This window comes from Lobosporangium transversale, assembly GCF_002105155.1.
Source record: "Lobosporangium transversale strain NRRL 3116 chromosome Unknown BCR41scaffold_40, whole genome shotgun sequence".
NCBI lineage: Eukaryota > Fungi > Mortierellomycota > Mortierellomycetes > Mortierellales > Mortierellaceae > Lobosporangium > Lobosporangium transversale.
This window is the reverse complement of record NW_019029018.1, coordinates 327,399-342,816: the sequence shown is the minus strand read 5'-3', so window position 1 is coordinate 342,816 and position 15,418 is coordinate 327,399. Positions and strand designations below refer to the sequence as shown.

Here is a 15,418-nt window from a genome sequence, read left to right as displayed (position 1 = left end):
ATTTTACTTCAAGCCAGCTGAAAACACCTGGCGGGATAAAATAAAATAAAATATATATTACATACATAAAAGTGCCTCCGTAACTGTTTTCTTACTTACTTATTTTTCATTCGGTGATTGAGTGGTGATAATTTTCAAGCGTGTTCCTCATGCTTCTCCCCACCTGGTATGATGTAGGGCCCTTCTGATGCCCCCTGTCCACTCAGAAGTTCGGGGGGCCTGGCTTTGGCTGTGGTTAGCTACTTTTCTCGATGCATATACAACCTTGATAATATTTTAGACGGTGGATCTGAGCTACACTGCCCTTGGCTAACACGATCTCCATGGGGACCATTCATACTCACGAGGCTGCATTCCAGCGATGACACCTTTATTCTCGATATTTAAGTGTCTGGGGCATGATGGGGGGGGAGGGGGGTTTGTATTAAAAAAAAAAAAAAAAAAAAACAGTACTGGAAGAAAGAGGTTGGAGATAAAATGAATTTTTAAGTTCGGGGATCTCAAAAAAAAAGAGTGGTAGACGACACGTGCAACCTACAACGCCCGCTCTTGAAGACAATGTTCAATCCTCCCTTCATTATATTACCCACTCATGTCTTTCAATAAAAAAAGAAAGCAAATAACTAGCATAGCCAAGCCCACTGAGGGGCTTGAAGTATTTGGGGAGGTCTTTAGAGTTCCCCAGGCGCGGAAGGCATGCTGAAGCAACGACAGCGAGAAGGTGAGTTTATATATGCAATGTTCTATAACCGTTGGTCTATAGATTTGTAAAGTCAAAGCTGGCCATTTTGTTTGAGTAGAGATTGCTTCCAGTTTCATGTCTGCCGCTGCATAGAGTACAGATACTGCACCCGATGGTGCTGAGATCAGGAGTAGACGGTTCATTGGTCTTCAGTTTACGGAAAGCCTAAAAAAAAAAGTAACTACCGTTTTTTTTATCAATACACATTACGTTCCCCTTCTATTAAGCACGGCCTACTCGCGTCCTCTCTTGCATTTTATTATCTTTGCAAATCTCACGACGTCGAATCTAAGCTTACTCTCCACTGGATTAAACCCAAGTAAAATCTTGCCAAGTAAAAAAACTGTAGTCTAGTCTATCCAAAAGCAAACCAGCCCAGACCTCTGTTACCAAGAGAGGACCGGCAACAGGTTGGTGAGGTGTCAGCACGGCCCAAATTTGATGTAAACCTTAGCAATGCCTCCATATTTAATAATTTATTCGTACATTAATGAGCATGATATCAATTGGCATGCGTTGTTGTTTGATTTTTACTACTTTGGTATCCCACTAGTGCAAAGATGCAAAGAAATATACAGTAACGATGATCCTTCTTTTTTTTTTTTTTTTTTTTTTTTTTTTTTTTCACTAGCTTTTTCTCTAATAAAAAGGCTGGAATCCAATCTTTCCACCCAGGTCCTCAACTCACCCACAAGTTTACAAACATCTGCTCATCTTCTACAAAAAAAAAAAAAAAAAAAAAATGAAGATCGCCCAGGTTTGCCTTATCATCGCCTCGGCTGCTCTCTTTTTCATGTCTTCCAGCGATGCCGCCTGCCTCTGTAAAACTAGAAAGGCTGGAACATACTGCGGTCAATCTCTTTTGCTCAGTGGATGCGTACCCTACATCCTCTATCAATGCAATGGCATTTATGGCTCCACGGCTTGTCAATTAGCAATTTGCAAGCATGGCTGCAAGCAAGACCTGCTTGGATCGGATCAATGCAAGAGAATACATGGGTAGACTAGACCGGTGTGAGGCCTTCATACTCATATTTTTTTTTTCTTTTGTTTTCAATGAAAAAAAAAAAAACTCCCGGCGGATTGTTATTGCCCGTGTCGTGTCCTTCATAACTCTATTCAAATCAAACAGCAATGTACCTCGCCTTTGACTAGATTCACAGGGCATTCAACTCCAATTTCCTGCCACTGCTTATAGTGAAACCATAGCGCTACCCTTCAAAAGCAGTAAAACTACTATATTTGACAACTACATTTCTTTATTCCTGAAAGAATGGTCTCGATCTCAGCGATGTGAGCAGTTTACTTCAATGATTTATTTATTCAAATTCCAGTAATGGGCATAATAGGCACATGTCTTTTCACTACATCTAATTGAAAGGAAACTATAAAGATATATTCAGTTACACGCGCGTAGCGCTCTCTCAAAGCGATCTGATCAGATCAACACCTTGGCTTCATGCTCAATTCTTCACTTCTTACTCAAAGGAAAACAACGACAACAACAGCAACAATAACAATAATATTAATAATAATAAAAGAGCACATTTGTAGGAAGCTAACAGGTGATCAAGGCCAGTAAGATAGCGATTGGACAAATGAAATATGGGGAAGGTATATTCATTATCTTTGACTTGATAACGTCCATTGAAAGTATAAAACCATGCTCACTTATAGATCAATCACTGCCATTTATTACGATTGTTGCATTAGGCTTGATTCCAGCCTTAAAAGAATAAAGGAAAGTGCACCTCCCCGTCAAATTGAATTTTGTCGTCGACATTTTTAATACCGCAAATTCTCATGCCGCCGCCCCCTTTTTTTTTTTTTTTTTTTTTTGAGAGGTTCATCACTGACTCTATTAAAGTGAATGTTATACCTATCCTTCTCGGGAAGATGGCACCATGCCCATGCTACATGTAATAGAAGATGACAGTATGTACCAGATAAAAAAGGAATGAAAGGGCTCCTCTCAGTGTTTATCGAGATAAATAGAAAAAGTCACATGGACGATGATTTGAGGTCTCCATGATGCCGTTATTGAGCTTTTTGTTGGTTAGATACTTATCAAATACAATTTTATTAAGCAGTAGACGTATAATCGGTAGGGATCTCTCTAAAAGAGAGACCAGTAAACGGCAGCAGTATCAAGCTTTACGTTTACCTGATTTGGAGCGAGAAATGGCGAAAATGTTGAGATATTGGGAATTCTCAGCCAGGGATCCTTTGCAGACAAGACGGTACCGAACCTACAGGCTGGTCTCAATTCAGGAGTTTACTGTTAACGGCTATTTAAGAGGATGCTTGTTAATCTCGGTTAGACTCAGTGTCATCCTGTCTGCAAAGCGTCAAGTCACGTATCATCGTTGGCATTATTGTACAAGTAGAAATAAGTAGAGGATTTATGAGTTGACAAGGGTGAAAAAAAAGAGCCAAAGAGGTTACTATTTTAGAGTAAACTATTTGCAGAGGTAAGAAATCGGTAAGTAACAAGTAACACCAGTTTTACTTGCAAAACCGATGGGTAAATTTTGTGTGTCACAACCAGTTTATTTAACATCAGCACAAAACACTGGCCTAAATTTTAAAATAAAGTTGTAATTCAGCACTCTGCGACTTTTTTTCTCTCTCTTTATTTCTCTTTCTCTCTCCCTTTATTTCTCTCCCTTTATTTCTCTCTCTTTATTTCTCTCTTTATTTCTCTCTTTATTTCTCTTTCTCTTTCTCTTTCTACACTTCAAGCAATTCTCTTTAAAATTCTCACCGATTCTGCTATAATGGGTTCACGAATCTTGGAAGACAATCCACATTCAGCAAGTGTGCTAGAACAAAAGTTTTCCTTGAACAACAATAGCACATAAAACAGTCACTAACATTTAGTGTCCCTGATATGCTTCTGAGCTCTGCTATCAGAAAGTTGACGTATACCCCAAAGAGGAGCAGATGGATGTCGTCCAACATCGGGAATCGGCAAGACTATATCCTTATATACACACTTCCTTTGGTCCTCTGACCAAATACCATCATTATTGTCATCACCCCTTTAGCAGCACTTGAAGTTACACAGGTCAAAAAACTAAATAAAAAGGCATTAAAAGCCTTTTTATCAAAAAGTGGCTTTACCCTGGATCCTTCAACATTAAAAATGTTATCGACGGGAACTACCAAGCTCTGTTTATCTCACCAGAGGCGCTCCTTTCTGACCGGATTTCGGACTTGTAGAAGAATGCGAAGTGGAACAGTCGAGTCCTAGCGGTTGTGATAGATGAAGTACATTGCATCTGCACTTGGGGAAAAGACTTCAGGCAGGACTACAGTAAACTAGATGGTCTGCATTCCAGTATCCCGTTGTCTATCCCTTTTATTGCATTATCCGCGACTCTCCCTAACAGTATCTGAAGGTTATCAAGGAAAGGTTCCATTACAAGGAGGACGTCAAAACAATTAATTTAAGGAATGATCGTGTCAATATCCGGTACAGCATCAAGGTTGTGGAGTCTAGCTCGGGATATAGCAGTCTAGATTTCATCAGAGACTCTGTCAAAACAATCGTGTACTTTAATAGCCGTAATAATGCCGAGCAAGCTGTAAACCATTTGCGAAATCTATCTGCTCCTGATCAAAGAGATGAGATTGTCGTTTACCATGAAATCAAGGCAGAGGATTTTAAGAGGAGGGCGATGGAAAGGTTCAAGTCTGGAGATGCAAAGATTATGATGGCAGTAGAGGCTGCGGGGATGGGCTGTGGCATTAGAGACATTGTTCGCATAGGTCAGTTTGGATGCCCCAATAATATTTCAACACTTGTACAGCGCTTCGGTCGAGCTGCTAGAGATTCGAGTATTCGAGGTTTCGGAATCCTGACGGTAACCAAGCATCAACTTTCTAAGCTAGGAAAAGGGGGAATCGCTTCTGAGGATGTGGGTAACGAGGATGAAATAAGGAGTGCGGTTTCGAAGATGACAATCTCAAACAATTCATCCTAACAAAGGACTGCCGGCGAAAAGTACTATGTAAAGCTTTTGACTATGAGCATCAGCCCATTACTAATTGCTGTGATCTATGTTGTCCCGAGACAGGGGATGCATCAATCGATGGTCCTCAATCCAGTGCCGTAAAAAGTAGAACCCATCCTCGGTCTGAAGAAAAGAAAGCAACTGTTCTGATAGCCATCATGGACTGGAGAAAAAGTTGGATTGAGCAACGCTATAGACCAACGTCTAGACGAAACACAGTGAAATGTGTCATTTCGGGCTCGATGGTCAACCTGCTTGCTAATAGGTCTGCCCAAGTAATTTCCCTCAAATCAGTAATTCAGCTGACTAAATGGGTGCCATTGGATGACGAGGAGGTTAATGAGCTAAGCTGTGTCGTGATAGGAGTGAACCAAGATTTAGAGAGAAAAGGCAAAGCACTTTTATCACTCCTACTCTTTGATTCATAGATCGTGTGAAAGACAATCAAATAGATCCATCAATAAGGCCCGTGGTAGTCCGAATCAAGCCTCGGGCGCGACGTGCAGGTGAATTTAGAAACATTACACCAAGTGATTTCATGAAATAAAAGTTATTGGAGTATAAATCGCGTTTTTAGATGTCTACACCTTCTAGCTCAAATTCAATATAATCGTCAATATCCAATTGCATGCTTTCAGGGTCTAAAATGGCCTGACTGTCATCAAAGGATTGATCGAAGTCCATTTGTCTGGTTTTAAATGCTTCAATCCGTCCTCCGTCGCGTAACTTTACAATACCTTCGCGATAGAGTGGACAACCTTAATTAGCAAACTGCTGTACTCTTGATACAAACCTACAGGTATCTATCGGTTTGGCACGCCATGGATATTCATCAACATCGATGACATAATAGCTTAATGAAGACCCTAGTCTTACTATCGCTAGTCTTCATCAACCCCGTGTGTCGTTTTCAGCCGTTTCCAGAGATGCTCTCCAACAAGCGGATTACACTCTCAAGTTTATGCATTATGAACCAGAAGCTTACGACAGTCTAGAGAGATTATCGCTTTGGAAGTGCGTGTAGGTGTCTTTAACACCTAGGATTTCCAAGCTTTTTTGGTCGAAAAGCCTATCCCTGCTTTTCCTGACTCAGAAAGTCATCATCATAAATAACAGCCTTTCCACAGATCACAAGATGTAAAAGACACTTTAAATGGTAAGGGACATGTTTACTTCGATTGCCTCTCTACACCCCACATGTCAATGTGGCCGAATGGTCTCCAGTAACGTCAAGGGGTATGTACGGCGTCAAGAACTTCAAAGCCACGAAGCCTTGACAAAGCATATTAATGATTGTATTCTCAAAATTGACGCAAGCATGTCTAGGGATGGATCCGTGAAGCCAATAGAAATTTTGTCCTCGCGAATAGAAGTGAACCTTTGAGTAGATTCATATCAGCGCCCATGGACACAAGATTGTGATTTACTTGTTGTACACAAAAAAAATTAGCCAATTTAACCAATTTAACTGATCAAAGAAATTTGGAACATTGGCCAAATAAATAGGCCAAATAAATAGGCAAAAAGACAGCCACCAAATAGGCCATAGACACGCATTGCGACTCCTGAATGTCCCTTGGTACATTTCACTCTTCTGACCTTTCTCACTTACACAATCACACAATTGCACATACACATAACCACACGATCACACACACACATAATCGCGCACACAATTACAATCACTCACACATTCGTACATCATGAAGCAATCTGAAATCTCGCAGTCACTCACTTTGTCACAGTATGGTGAGCAACCTGGCCAAGTTTTTGCTGCAACGGATTCCTCTTTCAAAGCGTCGACTTCGACTGCAAAGGCATCCAAAGAACGCTTCACAAAGCAGGATATCGAGAACATTCTGACATGGTTAGAGCGTCCCCCAAATTTCAAGTCAGTTTTTGGTTCTGAAGCTCAAACAGTTCTCGGCATGCCTCGACAGGCCTCCAGTCAAGGCTGGGCAACTTTGGCACAAGTTGTGTCGAAGCAAAACAAAGGTAGACTCTCACTAAACACCAAATCTATGCGCGAGCGTTTCCATCGACATCTTAAGCTTTTTACAGAAACTAAAAAGTTGGAAAACCAGACAGGATTTGGTGTGACTGACGAGGATCACAAAAAAGGGATCTACACAACTAAGCAGAAGCTCGAAAAGATGTGCATCTGCTACGCGAGAATGGATGCTCTCTTTGGTCATAGGTTAAATATCACTCCTCTGTTCAAATTAACCACCGGATTGCAAAATGGTTCAGGAAGTGGCAGGGAAGCCATCGAAAAGGTTTCACGTCATCGATTGATCGTCGAAGAGGAAGAGGGGAAGGAGGAGGAGGAGGCTGTAGGTTTCAACAAACCGATTGGAAATCAAGAAGCGACTGAGGATGGCCAGTTTCTTGGAGATACCACCCTAGTTCATACCACCTTTGATGATAGCCTTTATGATAACTCTAGTACTGGCATTGATTCTGACTTGGGAACAAAAGGAGAGGGCATTGACCTCAATGATGACAACAACAAGGATTCTGATATAGACGACATAAGTGACCTTTCCATCTCTTCCACCTCATCGCCTGTGCTGCATAGTAAACGGAAGCGGAAATTGCCCGGTATTGAATCATTGCAGTCTCCGATCTCCAGGAAGTGGTCCCAAGGAATAGAAGAACGCAGAAAAGGACCATCACTAAATCCGAGTGGTTCTTCGAAGATGCCAAGGAAATCATTCCACTCAGCTTTTGAGCTTCTCAACAACAGAAAACTTAGTGGTAAGGCCTAAACAATCAGTTGAGGCAATTTTATTTTTTATAATCAACGTATACAATTGATATGTATTCTAATATTTTTCATCTAAAGCCAAAGAAAATCTAGAATTGAAGAGGCTGGAGCTGGAGGAAATGAAGATTAGAGAGCAAATGACGCTCGAGAAACAAAAATTGGAAAGACAAATCCAGAAACTTGAACTTGAAAAACAAAGGATGGAGAAAGAGGATGAGCGAGAGAAGCAAAAGATGGAGAAACAGGATCAGCTTGAAAAACAAAGGATGGAGAAAGAGATCAAATTACAGACTATGCAGTTGATGCAGGCAGGGATTGAAAAAGGCATGTCCATCGTGCAGATTCAGTCATTAATAAATTTGCTTCATTAATTTGTCATCTTTAATTTGATCTTTAATTTTGCAAAGGTAATAATCCCTTTGCATAATTGATTTTCAAAGTGATTTTCTTCAAATCCTCTCTGAAATTATGGGTACTCTTCTCTATTTCTTCCTGACGGGGTGCTGGATCGCCTTCTTCGAAAATGTTCTCCAAGTACATTTCCTCAGCATTGAGTTTTTTCGTTATCGAAAAAATCATTAAGAAATAACCTGTGGCGATATCTGGTGTGGATGTATCCAAGGATATCATCATCGGCCTTGCATTACTTTTTTCAATGTAGTGGTGAAACAATTAAAACGCCAGTCCCTTGAAAATCAGGGCGGCGTGCAGCTCGGCCAAGGCGTTGTATGAATGGAGATATTGTTAAGGAACACATATTGTACAACCTCCTCAGGACGTCGGTTACGTCGCAGCCTACATCAGCGACCTCAGTCGACAGTAGAGCTTGTATTTTGTTTCTCCTGAATTCCACTATTCGATCTCGCTTGAGGCCTTCTGACTTGGTAGATCTTCACCTTCTGGCAATACTGCCCCTTAACCTTGTAGCAACGGAAATGACAGCAACACAGACGCAAGTGGCGCCCTTTTCAAACTTTGAGTGAATCAAGGAAAGAAGGAAGAACTGTATATGCAAGGAAGACTAGAGGAGCCGGAAATGAAAATGAAAAAAGAGGAAGATCTGTGAGGGCAAAAAAAGGGCCTTTTCTGCAGACGTCCTTTATGTCATCGAGAGACACGCTTCTTACAAGAGGGTTTGTTCCCAAGGTACAGTGGCCGGTACGGTGGTGGATTGGCCAAACCTGGCACCTCATTCTCGCAACGATATTAAGCTGAGGGAGTCCATCGATGAATACGAGCTGGACTTGGTGTATGACACCACGTTTCGCGGGTCAACACGCACTGGTACCTGTTCTATGCGTGATCTCTATGACGAAAAGCAGTTCATCCGGATGATACTTCATACTTGGGGTATGAGCCTAAAAGTGAAGCGTCCGTATCTTGCGGAAGGTAGATTTCAATATATGCATGAGCATCTTTGCCTCTTGGTACGCCACCATATGTTGTTACGAGGTGAAGATACTCGTAACCTTAATTTATCTGACGTGTTTAGTATTATGTCTTCTCATTGGGCGGTTGGATCTCAACCAGCGCTCGCGCTTACCTTTTGCATACCTCGGGGCAAAACTAACAAGAAAGGTATTAAGCTTTGTGGAACTGCATGAAGTACACATATGGGGCGCTCAGGCACCGAGAGTATTGCAGAGAGGGGTCTCGTAAATGTATGTTAGTACCGGTTTCACCTTCACCATTTTTTTTTTTTCCTTTGAGAGCTGCAAGTCGTACTAGACATTCATAAACATAAATAAAGATACAAGTGATACTAACACTAAAATATGGCCCTTACAAATCCCATGCAAAATGAAGTTCGATATTTTATTGTCGTATTTGAAAAGCAGGTCTAAGACGATACTACATATTGGTGTTAGCCAACATGTCTTCCTTGCAATACACAGAAGGTATGTCATTTATAGGAATGTGTTAGTATCAGTTCATGCATACTTGGTTGTTTGTGGAAAAAATAAGAAAAGGCTTCATCTATTCAATGTGTAGTTTCCAGTTTTCGTTATTTTGGTACGCAGTTCTAGTATGCCATACTAGACACTTGATACCAAAAGCAATACGATAGATCTGTATCCACTGCCTAGAGATTTGTTTTCTTGTGCTTAGGATAGTACTTTTCTGCGCAGAGCAGCTATCAAGACACGTCTATATACCTTAATTACACAGTAAATTTGCAATTGCATCAGCATATGAGGCTGCTCTTTAATTCGGTGTATATCTTTAAACTTTTTTATAGTATAATGACTATACGAGTCATGGAGTATCCAATGGAAGCTCTTGCTGGAACTGCCCAGCAGAGCTGGTATTTTTGGCGTTGGCTGAGCCTGTAGTTATTGTGAGTGTTGTGGATGCTGTTATTAGTGGCAAAAGATGTTGGTGGTGGTAGAATTGTGCAGGGGGACTAAATGGCTGGGGCGAAACTGCTGGTAGGATTGGTTGAACACTGAATAAAGAATTAGGATACGACCACGGCTCTTTCAGGTACATTTGCGGTTGTGGGTAAGTCTGGTATACTGTATCTACGCAAAGTGGAGACCTGGCTGAGGATAGAGTCCTCGCCAGAAAGTCAAGAACACATGTATTTTAAGATACTCGATTTGAATTAATTTTTTCAAAAACTCAATTTTACCAAGAAACTTTTTTTTTTTTTTTTTTTTTAATTTTTGTGTCCAAAAAAAAAAAGCATTCTATCCAATTTAAAGACGCGACAAATATATGTGTCCCTGGCTTCCTGACGAGGACTCTATTGCTGCTGCTGTGGGTAGGCCTGAGGGTAGGCCTGAGGGTAGGCCTGGGTATATGCCTGAGGCTGATACTGGAGTTGCTGAATCGGGGCTTGGGTGCCTTGCGGAAGGGCTGGAAGTGGGGCACTGTTTCCTACAACCCATGCATCAGGTTTACTGCCAGCCGTTGCAAAAGGCTGGGGCACCTCTTGAGTTTGAGTTTTGTTTGATGCCTGCTGTCGTCTGCGACGCCAGAATAAAAAGCCGACAATGCCAAGCACGACAACCACAGCTCCAACAACGCCACCAATAATACCAGCACGATTATTCGCTGCTGCCTTTCGGACCCCCAATTCGCTTCCGTCTCCTAATTCCGACAATTGTATGCTGTAGAGTCCGCCCTTGTCATCACTGTAGGCAAGTGCCCAGTTGGGTGCACCACCGTTTGGTGCCGGGACCGGAACAATACCCCGGAGTGTAGTGTTTGTCAGTTCCGCGACCTCGATCACCTTGGTGATAGTACGGCCGTCCGTTGAAAAAATGTGCCGCAAAGCTGGTTTAGATTGTGACTAAAAAATTGTAAATTGAAAAGGTAAACGAAAAGATTAGCAAGACAACTTTTTTTTTTTTTTTTTTTTTTTTTTTTTTGATCTCCCGGTTATCAATAGCCAAATGATCCAGCTCCGGGCATACCTTGCAGGAAAAGTATGAGCGACCATTAACATTGGTGTAAAAGCCACGGCCAATCGATCCACAATCATTTGCTGCACTTATATCTAAACTATTGGAGATAGTGCTTCCCGATGGTAGACCTCGTGCATCCAGATCAGCTACTCGAGCTTCATTACTTGAGGTTGACACCGCCACAAGCCGACTGTTGGTGTATCCAAATGCGTCCCAAGAAAAGATATTGCTAACCTAACGGGGGAGAGACATTTGCAAGGCACCACCAAGAGGCGAGTCAGTAAGGCAATATAAATTCGAATACACATATACATATTTGTACCACTCCGTCGATAGTAACTGTTAACTGTAGTCTTTACAGGAGGGATGCCTGAGGCAACTTGACCGGTAAAGTTGTTGCTTGTTCGATCAAGCATCTCAAATGAGAATCCAGACGTTGAATTGTACGTAACAAAGCCAAAGTTTGAAGGCACTCCTGGTGCCGTGCTTGGCATAGCATACAAGTGAGCATTGCACGACCCAAGCTCAACGCAAGGGTAAGTACCTTTTGGCGATACAGTGGTGTATGCCGGAACAGCAAGCCCTCCGGAACGAGGGTTGGTGGGTTTAGAAGGTTTGTCATACATCAGGCCTAAGATGGCTCCTTGCGGAGGTGGGGTAGAAGCGGGGTTATGTGTCTTCTCTTTGGTGCCAGAGAAAATGACAAACGTTCCGGTGTCGTCCACAGCACACCAGTAACCCTCGCCGTCTGCTGGCAGGTCCTGTGAGAACATCCAGTGGTTGAAGTATGAGGCAGCTTCGGTTTTCCATTGGATCGAAGACAATGAAGTTGGGTATTGCTGACTCGAATATAGAGCAAGGATCGAGGGTCTGCCAGTGTTATCAAAGTTTTTTGGTGTATAGGCAGCGAGGTAAATGGTGTTGCTGTTGGAGGCAACGCAGAGGGGGAAATCGATATCAGACATGGGAATAGCAATATTAAAAGGAGGGAATGAGAGAAGGGGTGCAAGAGGGGAAGAGAAGCAAAAAAAAGATGGCAAAGAAGAAAGAAGCAGTGGATAAAATGGATCTCCTCATTACACGCCGCATTTTTAACAAGGTTTGTTGTAATAAAGTTTGTCGGTTCTTATGCATGTTTTGGATTTCACTTAACCGGAGATCGGGGCGTATCTGCAACAGAGAAGAAAACTTAGTCTGCGGTAGTGAAAGTAAAGGACAACAGAGCCCTCGTTCAGGAGTTTTTTTGTTTTTGGAACGTATAGGCAGATTGGGCGAATGAATGAACACTGCTCATCTCGCAGGACAACTGACAAAGGTCACTTTATTAGAGTCAGAGCCAATTTTACTGACTCTCCCAATGAGCGTCCATCTCTCGTATAATTTCACTGTAATAACAACAGCATAAAGAACCGCCGACGTCTCTGAGGTCTTTGACACTGTACCTTTCTACATCGTAAAAGAAAAAAAATTTCTACATCATCGTTCAGGTTCCATCGGCAGGTCAGGGATCTTTTTTGATTCTCATGGCAAAATTCAATGATTGCAATAGCGACGCGTCTATTTTTTTTTTTTTTTTCTTTTCATTATTACAATTTAGTGCCTACAATCATATTAGCTTGAGCATAATCGTACACACTCTTGTCTCCCATTAGTCATCCATCATCACCCTCCCGTAAGTTAATGCAAATGAATCAATTTATCATTACTATTCGTTCCAGCTGATTGATTGCTGAATTAATTATAATAGAGGACCCCCAATCAATTTTTTTTTTTTTTTTTTTTTTTTTTTTCCATTTTCTCCATTAAGGATGAACTCATCAACTTTAACTTTTCAGAACCCATTGCTATTACCCAATATCTTCTATTCGATTGGGGACTATCTAAAGCGATGGGACTAACGACGCTCTATTCTCGTTTGCAAGGAATGGCACAGAGTATTTATCCATTTCTTGTGGAAAGAAATTAATCTTGAAAGAAAACTTCGATTAACTGCACCAATATTGAGGAAATACTCCAAAATGATCAAAAAAACCACCGTAACGAACACTCGCTTGTTGAAGGCGCCAGGATCAACAATTCTCAAGCTTTGTAATAATGTAGAAGAGTTCACAGGGGACAGTTACCATCTAGACCATTGGCAAAGTCATGCTCAAGCGCTTATCAACTTTTTTGTGCAAAACACCAAACTTCAATCTGTAACCTTTTGCAGAATGCCTGGGAACAAGCACAGTTTGTGGACCGGCTTGATCGATACAATGGCTCAACTTAATCACCTTACAGAGCTCGACCTTACTTTGAGGAAATGGATCTAAAGATGGCGAAATTTCTGGCATCACTACCTTTAACCCTGACACGGCTTAGCTTGACTTACTGGGCTGCGATGGATGGTGATGAAGTTAATGATCATTTTAAGAATGTATCAATATGGAATGCTTGCTTTCGTTCAGTTTTGATGCCATAACAGCCTCTGATATTGTTGATGGTCTTGATAACGGGAAACCATGGGTTTGTGAAAGACTGCAGGCTTTTAAAGCAAACATCACTGGATTGCCAACAATCATGGACATTGTAGACAAGAGCGACGAATGCTACAGCGTTATGCGATCAATGCATCTAAAAGTGTTTGAGCAACTCTCGGCTCTGGTGAAATTAGAAACTTTGGACCTTTCGTATCCTCCTCAATATCATGGATCTACTTTCCGATACGTTAATCAGACCGACGGAGTATGGTTCTCACTCGAAGCAGGACTTGAAAAGTTGGAATCATTAAACCAATTGGAAACACTCGCCACCCACCGTGTCAATCAAAAGATGACAGTAGAGGATGGCCGTTGGATGTCGCATCATTGGTCGGACAAGTTCACACTTTATGTGGAAGACCATCTAGGGTGTAATTATCAAGGTGAAGACTGTGATACCTCTGAGCAAATTCGGAATTTCGTGCGAGTAAAATGCTCCGATTAGGAAGTATGCATTCTTTTTTTGTGGTAGGCACTACTTGGAAATGAGGAAAAAAAAAAGAATTATTTACTGTATAGCAAAATAAATTTTTTTTCTTTCTTTTTTCTTTTATTTTTTTTTTTAATTCCTTAAAAAAAATAAATCATAAAAAATAATCATCTCTTTCACGAATAGTGATAATGAAAGTAACCATGACCATTCATCGGATGAGGAGAGCCAAATTGAAAGTGAAGATGGCGCCAGTGATTAAGAGTCTGATACTGACGATTCAGGTACGGATGACGGTTCAAAGAGCGTAACCAAGGCCAAAAATAGCACCAAATATATTAAGGATAAAATCAAAGCTGTGAAGGTCAAAAACCCCAAGAGTGCCAAATGATGTGACAGAAAAAACTACTGCCGTAGTGGAATAGAAAATATGAAGTCGCTCAAAACAAGATCCCTTGGACAAACAGTTAACAAATACACTGTAGACATTAATTATATCTGGCACGAATGAAACTCTCATCACCATTTACTTTGTTATCAGGTATGGCTGTTTCAGCTAGGCTCCTTACTGAAATAACGTTCTTTAATTTCAAGCTGGTCATGGTTCCATTTTTATGGCAATTATTTACTTTCTCTTATATTCGATCCGCTTACACCGAAGTCCATGCTGCCCAGACACCATAAAACTAGCTTTTATGTATATTAATTTTTATTTTTATTTATTTTTATTTTTTTTTATTTTATTTTTTTTGAAAAAAAAAAAAAAAAGCTTGAGGAGCATCAGGAAAGGCGATGGAATTAAATGGAGCTCCCAAAATTACTAAAGACATCATCTTTTATTCGAAAAGTAGTGTATTCTGCATTTGCTCTTTTTATGATAGTCAGATCAGACAAGCATTTGCTTCACTTTATTCTTGATGCCAAATGATTTCTTGGTTGTCAATCCCCTTCACTCGCGAGGTTTGCATGAAATAACATGTGCAAAACTACATTTGCTGCATATACTGTATTCGAACCGATAGTCTCTGATCGATTGACTTGCTTCCATCGATTTTATCAATGGCACTCCTTCGCTCAAAACTTCTGTCTCTAAGGCAGTTTCGACTGGTGGGCCTTGACGGCAATCCACTTGATTAGAGGTGCCCTTGAACTCGGATGATATTGATAGTCTTGCCTTATCTTTGAGCGGCTCCTGTACAGTCAAAGGGGAGGCTTGCTCATATATAGCTCCACGTTGTACCAGAAGCTTCCTGTTGACTTCACTCAACTCAGCTACATCTTGGATACATGTGTTTCTCGCAACAAGGACAGTTTGCTTGGTACTCCATTTTAAGCGATACTGATATTGATCGTCCTCCTGCACTATCTGCCACATCTGAATAGAAGCATACCGAGACGTTGTGATCAGGAAGTGACCCTCTTCAGAGCCATTCCATACAAGGGTCATAACATCCCCACCTTCGGATGGGATGACAATCAAACATTGACCTGAACTTGGATCCCATACTCGTACTGCCATGTCCTGACTGCATGA

At 41.2% G+C, this 15,418-nt stretch overlaps 6 protein-coding genes across 6 annotated transcripts; 4 read left to right on the top strand and 2 right to left on the bottom strand.

The window, feature by feature from the left end:
- Positions 1-8: 8 nt before the first annotated feature.
- On the bottom strand, positions 9-885 carry BCR41DRAFT_373543 (hypothetical protein; the record flags this gene model as incomplete). The annotated part of the gene is made up of 2 exons (XM_022026792.1): positions 9-27; positions 587-885. 2 exons carry the CDS (start codon positions 883-885, stop codon positions 9-11), a joined length of 318 nt encoding a protein of 105 aa, XP_021878151.1.
- Positions 886-3,988: 3,103 nt separating this feature from the next.
- BCR41DRAFT_310641 (P-loop containing nucleoside triphosphate hydrolase protein) lies at positions 3,989-4,728 on the top strand (the record flags this gene model as incomplete). The annotated part of the gene is made up of 3 exons (XM_022020998.1): positions 3,989-4,133; positions 4,158-4,176; positions 4,224-4,728. Coding segments are annotated over 3 exons (669 nt in total), but the record flags the coding sequence as incomplete, so codon positions are not given.
- A 188-nt stretch (positions 4,729-4,916) lies between these two features.
- On the top strand, positions 4,917-6,142 carry BCR41DRAFT_373541 (hypothetical protein; the record flags this gene model as incomplete). Its single annotated transcript, XM_022026791.1, has 3 exons — positions 4,917-5,093; positions 5,612-5,778; positions 5,920-6,142. 3 exons carry the CDS (start codon positions 4,917-4,919, stop codon positions 6,140-6,142), a joined length of 567 nt encoding a protein of 188 aa, XP_021878149.1.
- A 180-nt stretch (positions 6,143-6,322) lies between these two features.
- On the top strand, positions 6,323-9,914 carry BCR41DRAFT_424737 (hypothetical protein; the record flags this gene model as incomplete). The annotated part of the gene is made up of 4 exons (XM_022030481.1): positions 6,323-7,515; positions 7,604-7,860; positions 8,638-8,952; positions 9,765-9,914. The coding sequence occupies exons 1-4, from the start codon at positions 6,462-6,464 to the stop codon at positions 9,912-9,914; spliced, it is 1,776 nt and encodes a 591-aa protein (XP_021878148.1). The 5' UTR covers positions 6,323-6,461.
- A 357-nt stretch (positions 9,915-10,271) lies between these two features.
- BCR41DRAFT_424736 (hypothetical protein) lies at positions 10,272-11,910 on the bottom strand (the record flags this gene model as incomplete). Its single annotated transcript, XM_022030480.1, has 3 exons — positions 11,295-11,910; positions 10,945-11,169; positions 10,272-10,820 (listed from the first exon to the last, which is right to left on the bottom strand). The coding sequence occupies exons 1-3, from the start codon at positions 11,898-11,900 to the stop codon at positions 10,272-10,274; spliced, it is 1,380 nt and encodes a 459-aa protein (XP_021878147.1). The 5' UTR covers positions 11,901-11,910.
- A 613-nt stretch (positions 11,911-12,523) lies between these two features.
- BCR41DRAFT_388838 (hypothetical protein) lies at positions 12,524-13,899 on the top strand (the record flags this gene model as incomplete). Its single annotated transcript, XM_022028045.1, has 3 exons — positions 12,524-12,607; positions 12,743-13,164; positions 13,349-13,899. Exons 2-3 carry the CDS (start codon positions 12,954-12,956, stop codon positions 13,897-13,899), a joined length of 762 nt encoding a protein of 253 aa, XP_021878146.1. The 5' UTR covers positions 12,524-12,607; positions 12,743-12,953.
- Positions 13,900-15,418: the final 1,519 nt, after the last annotated feature.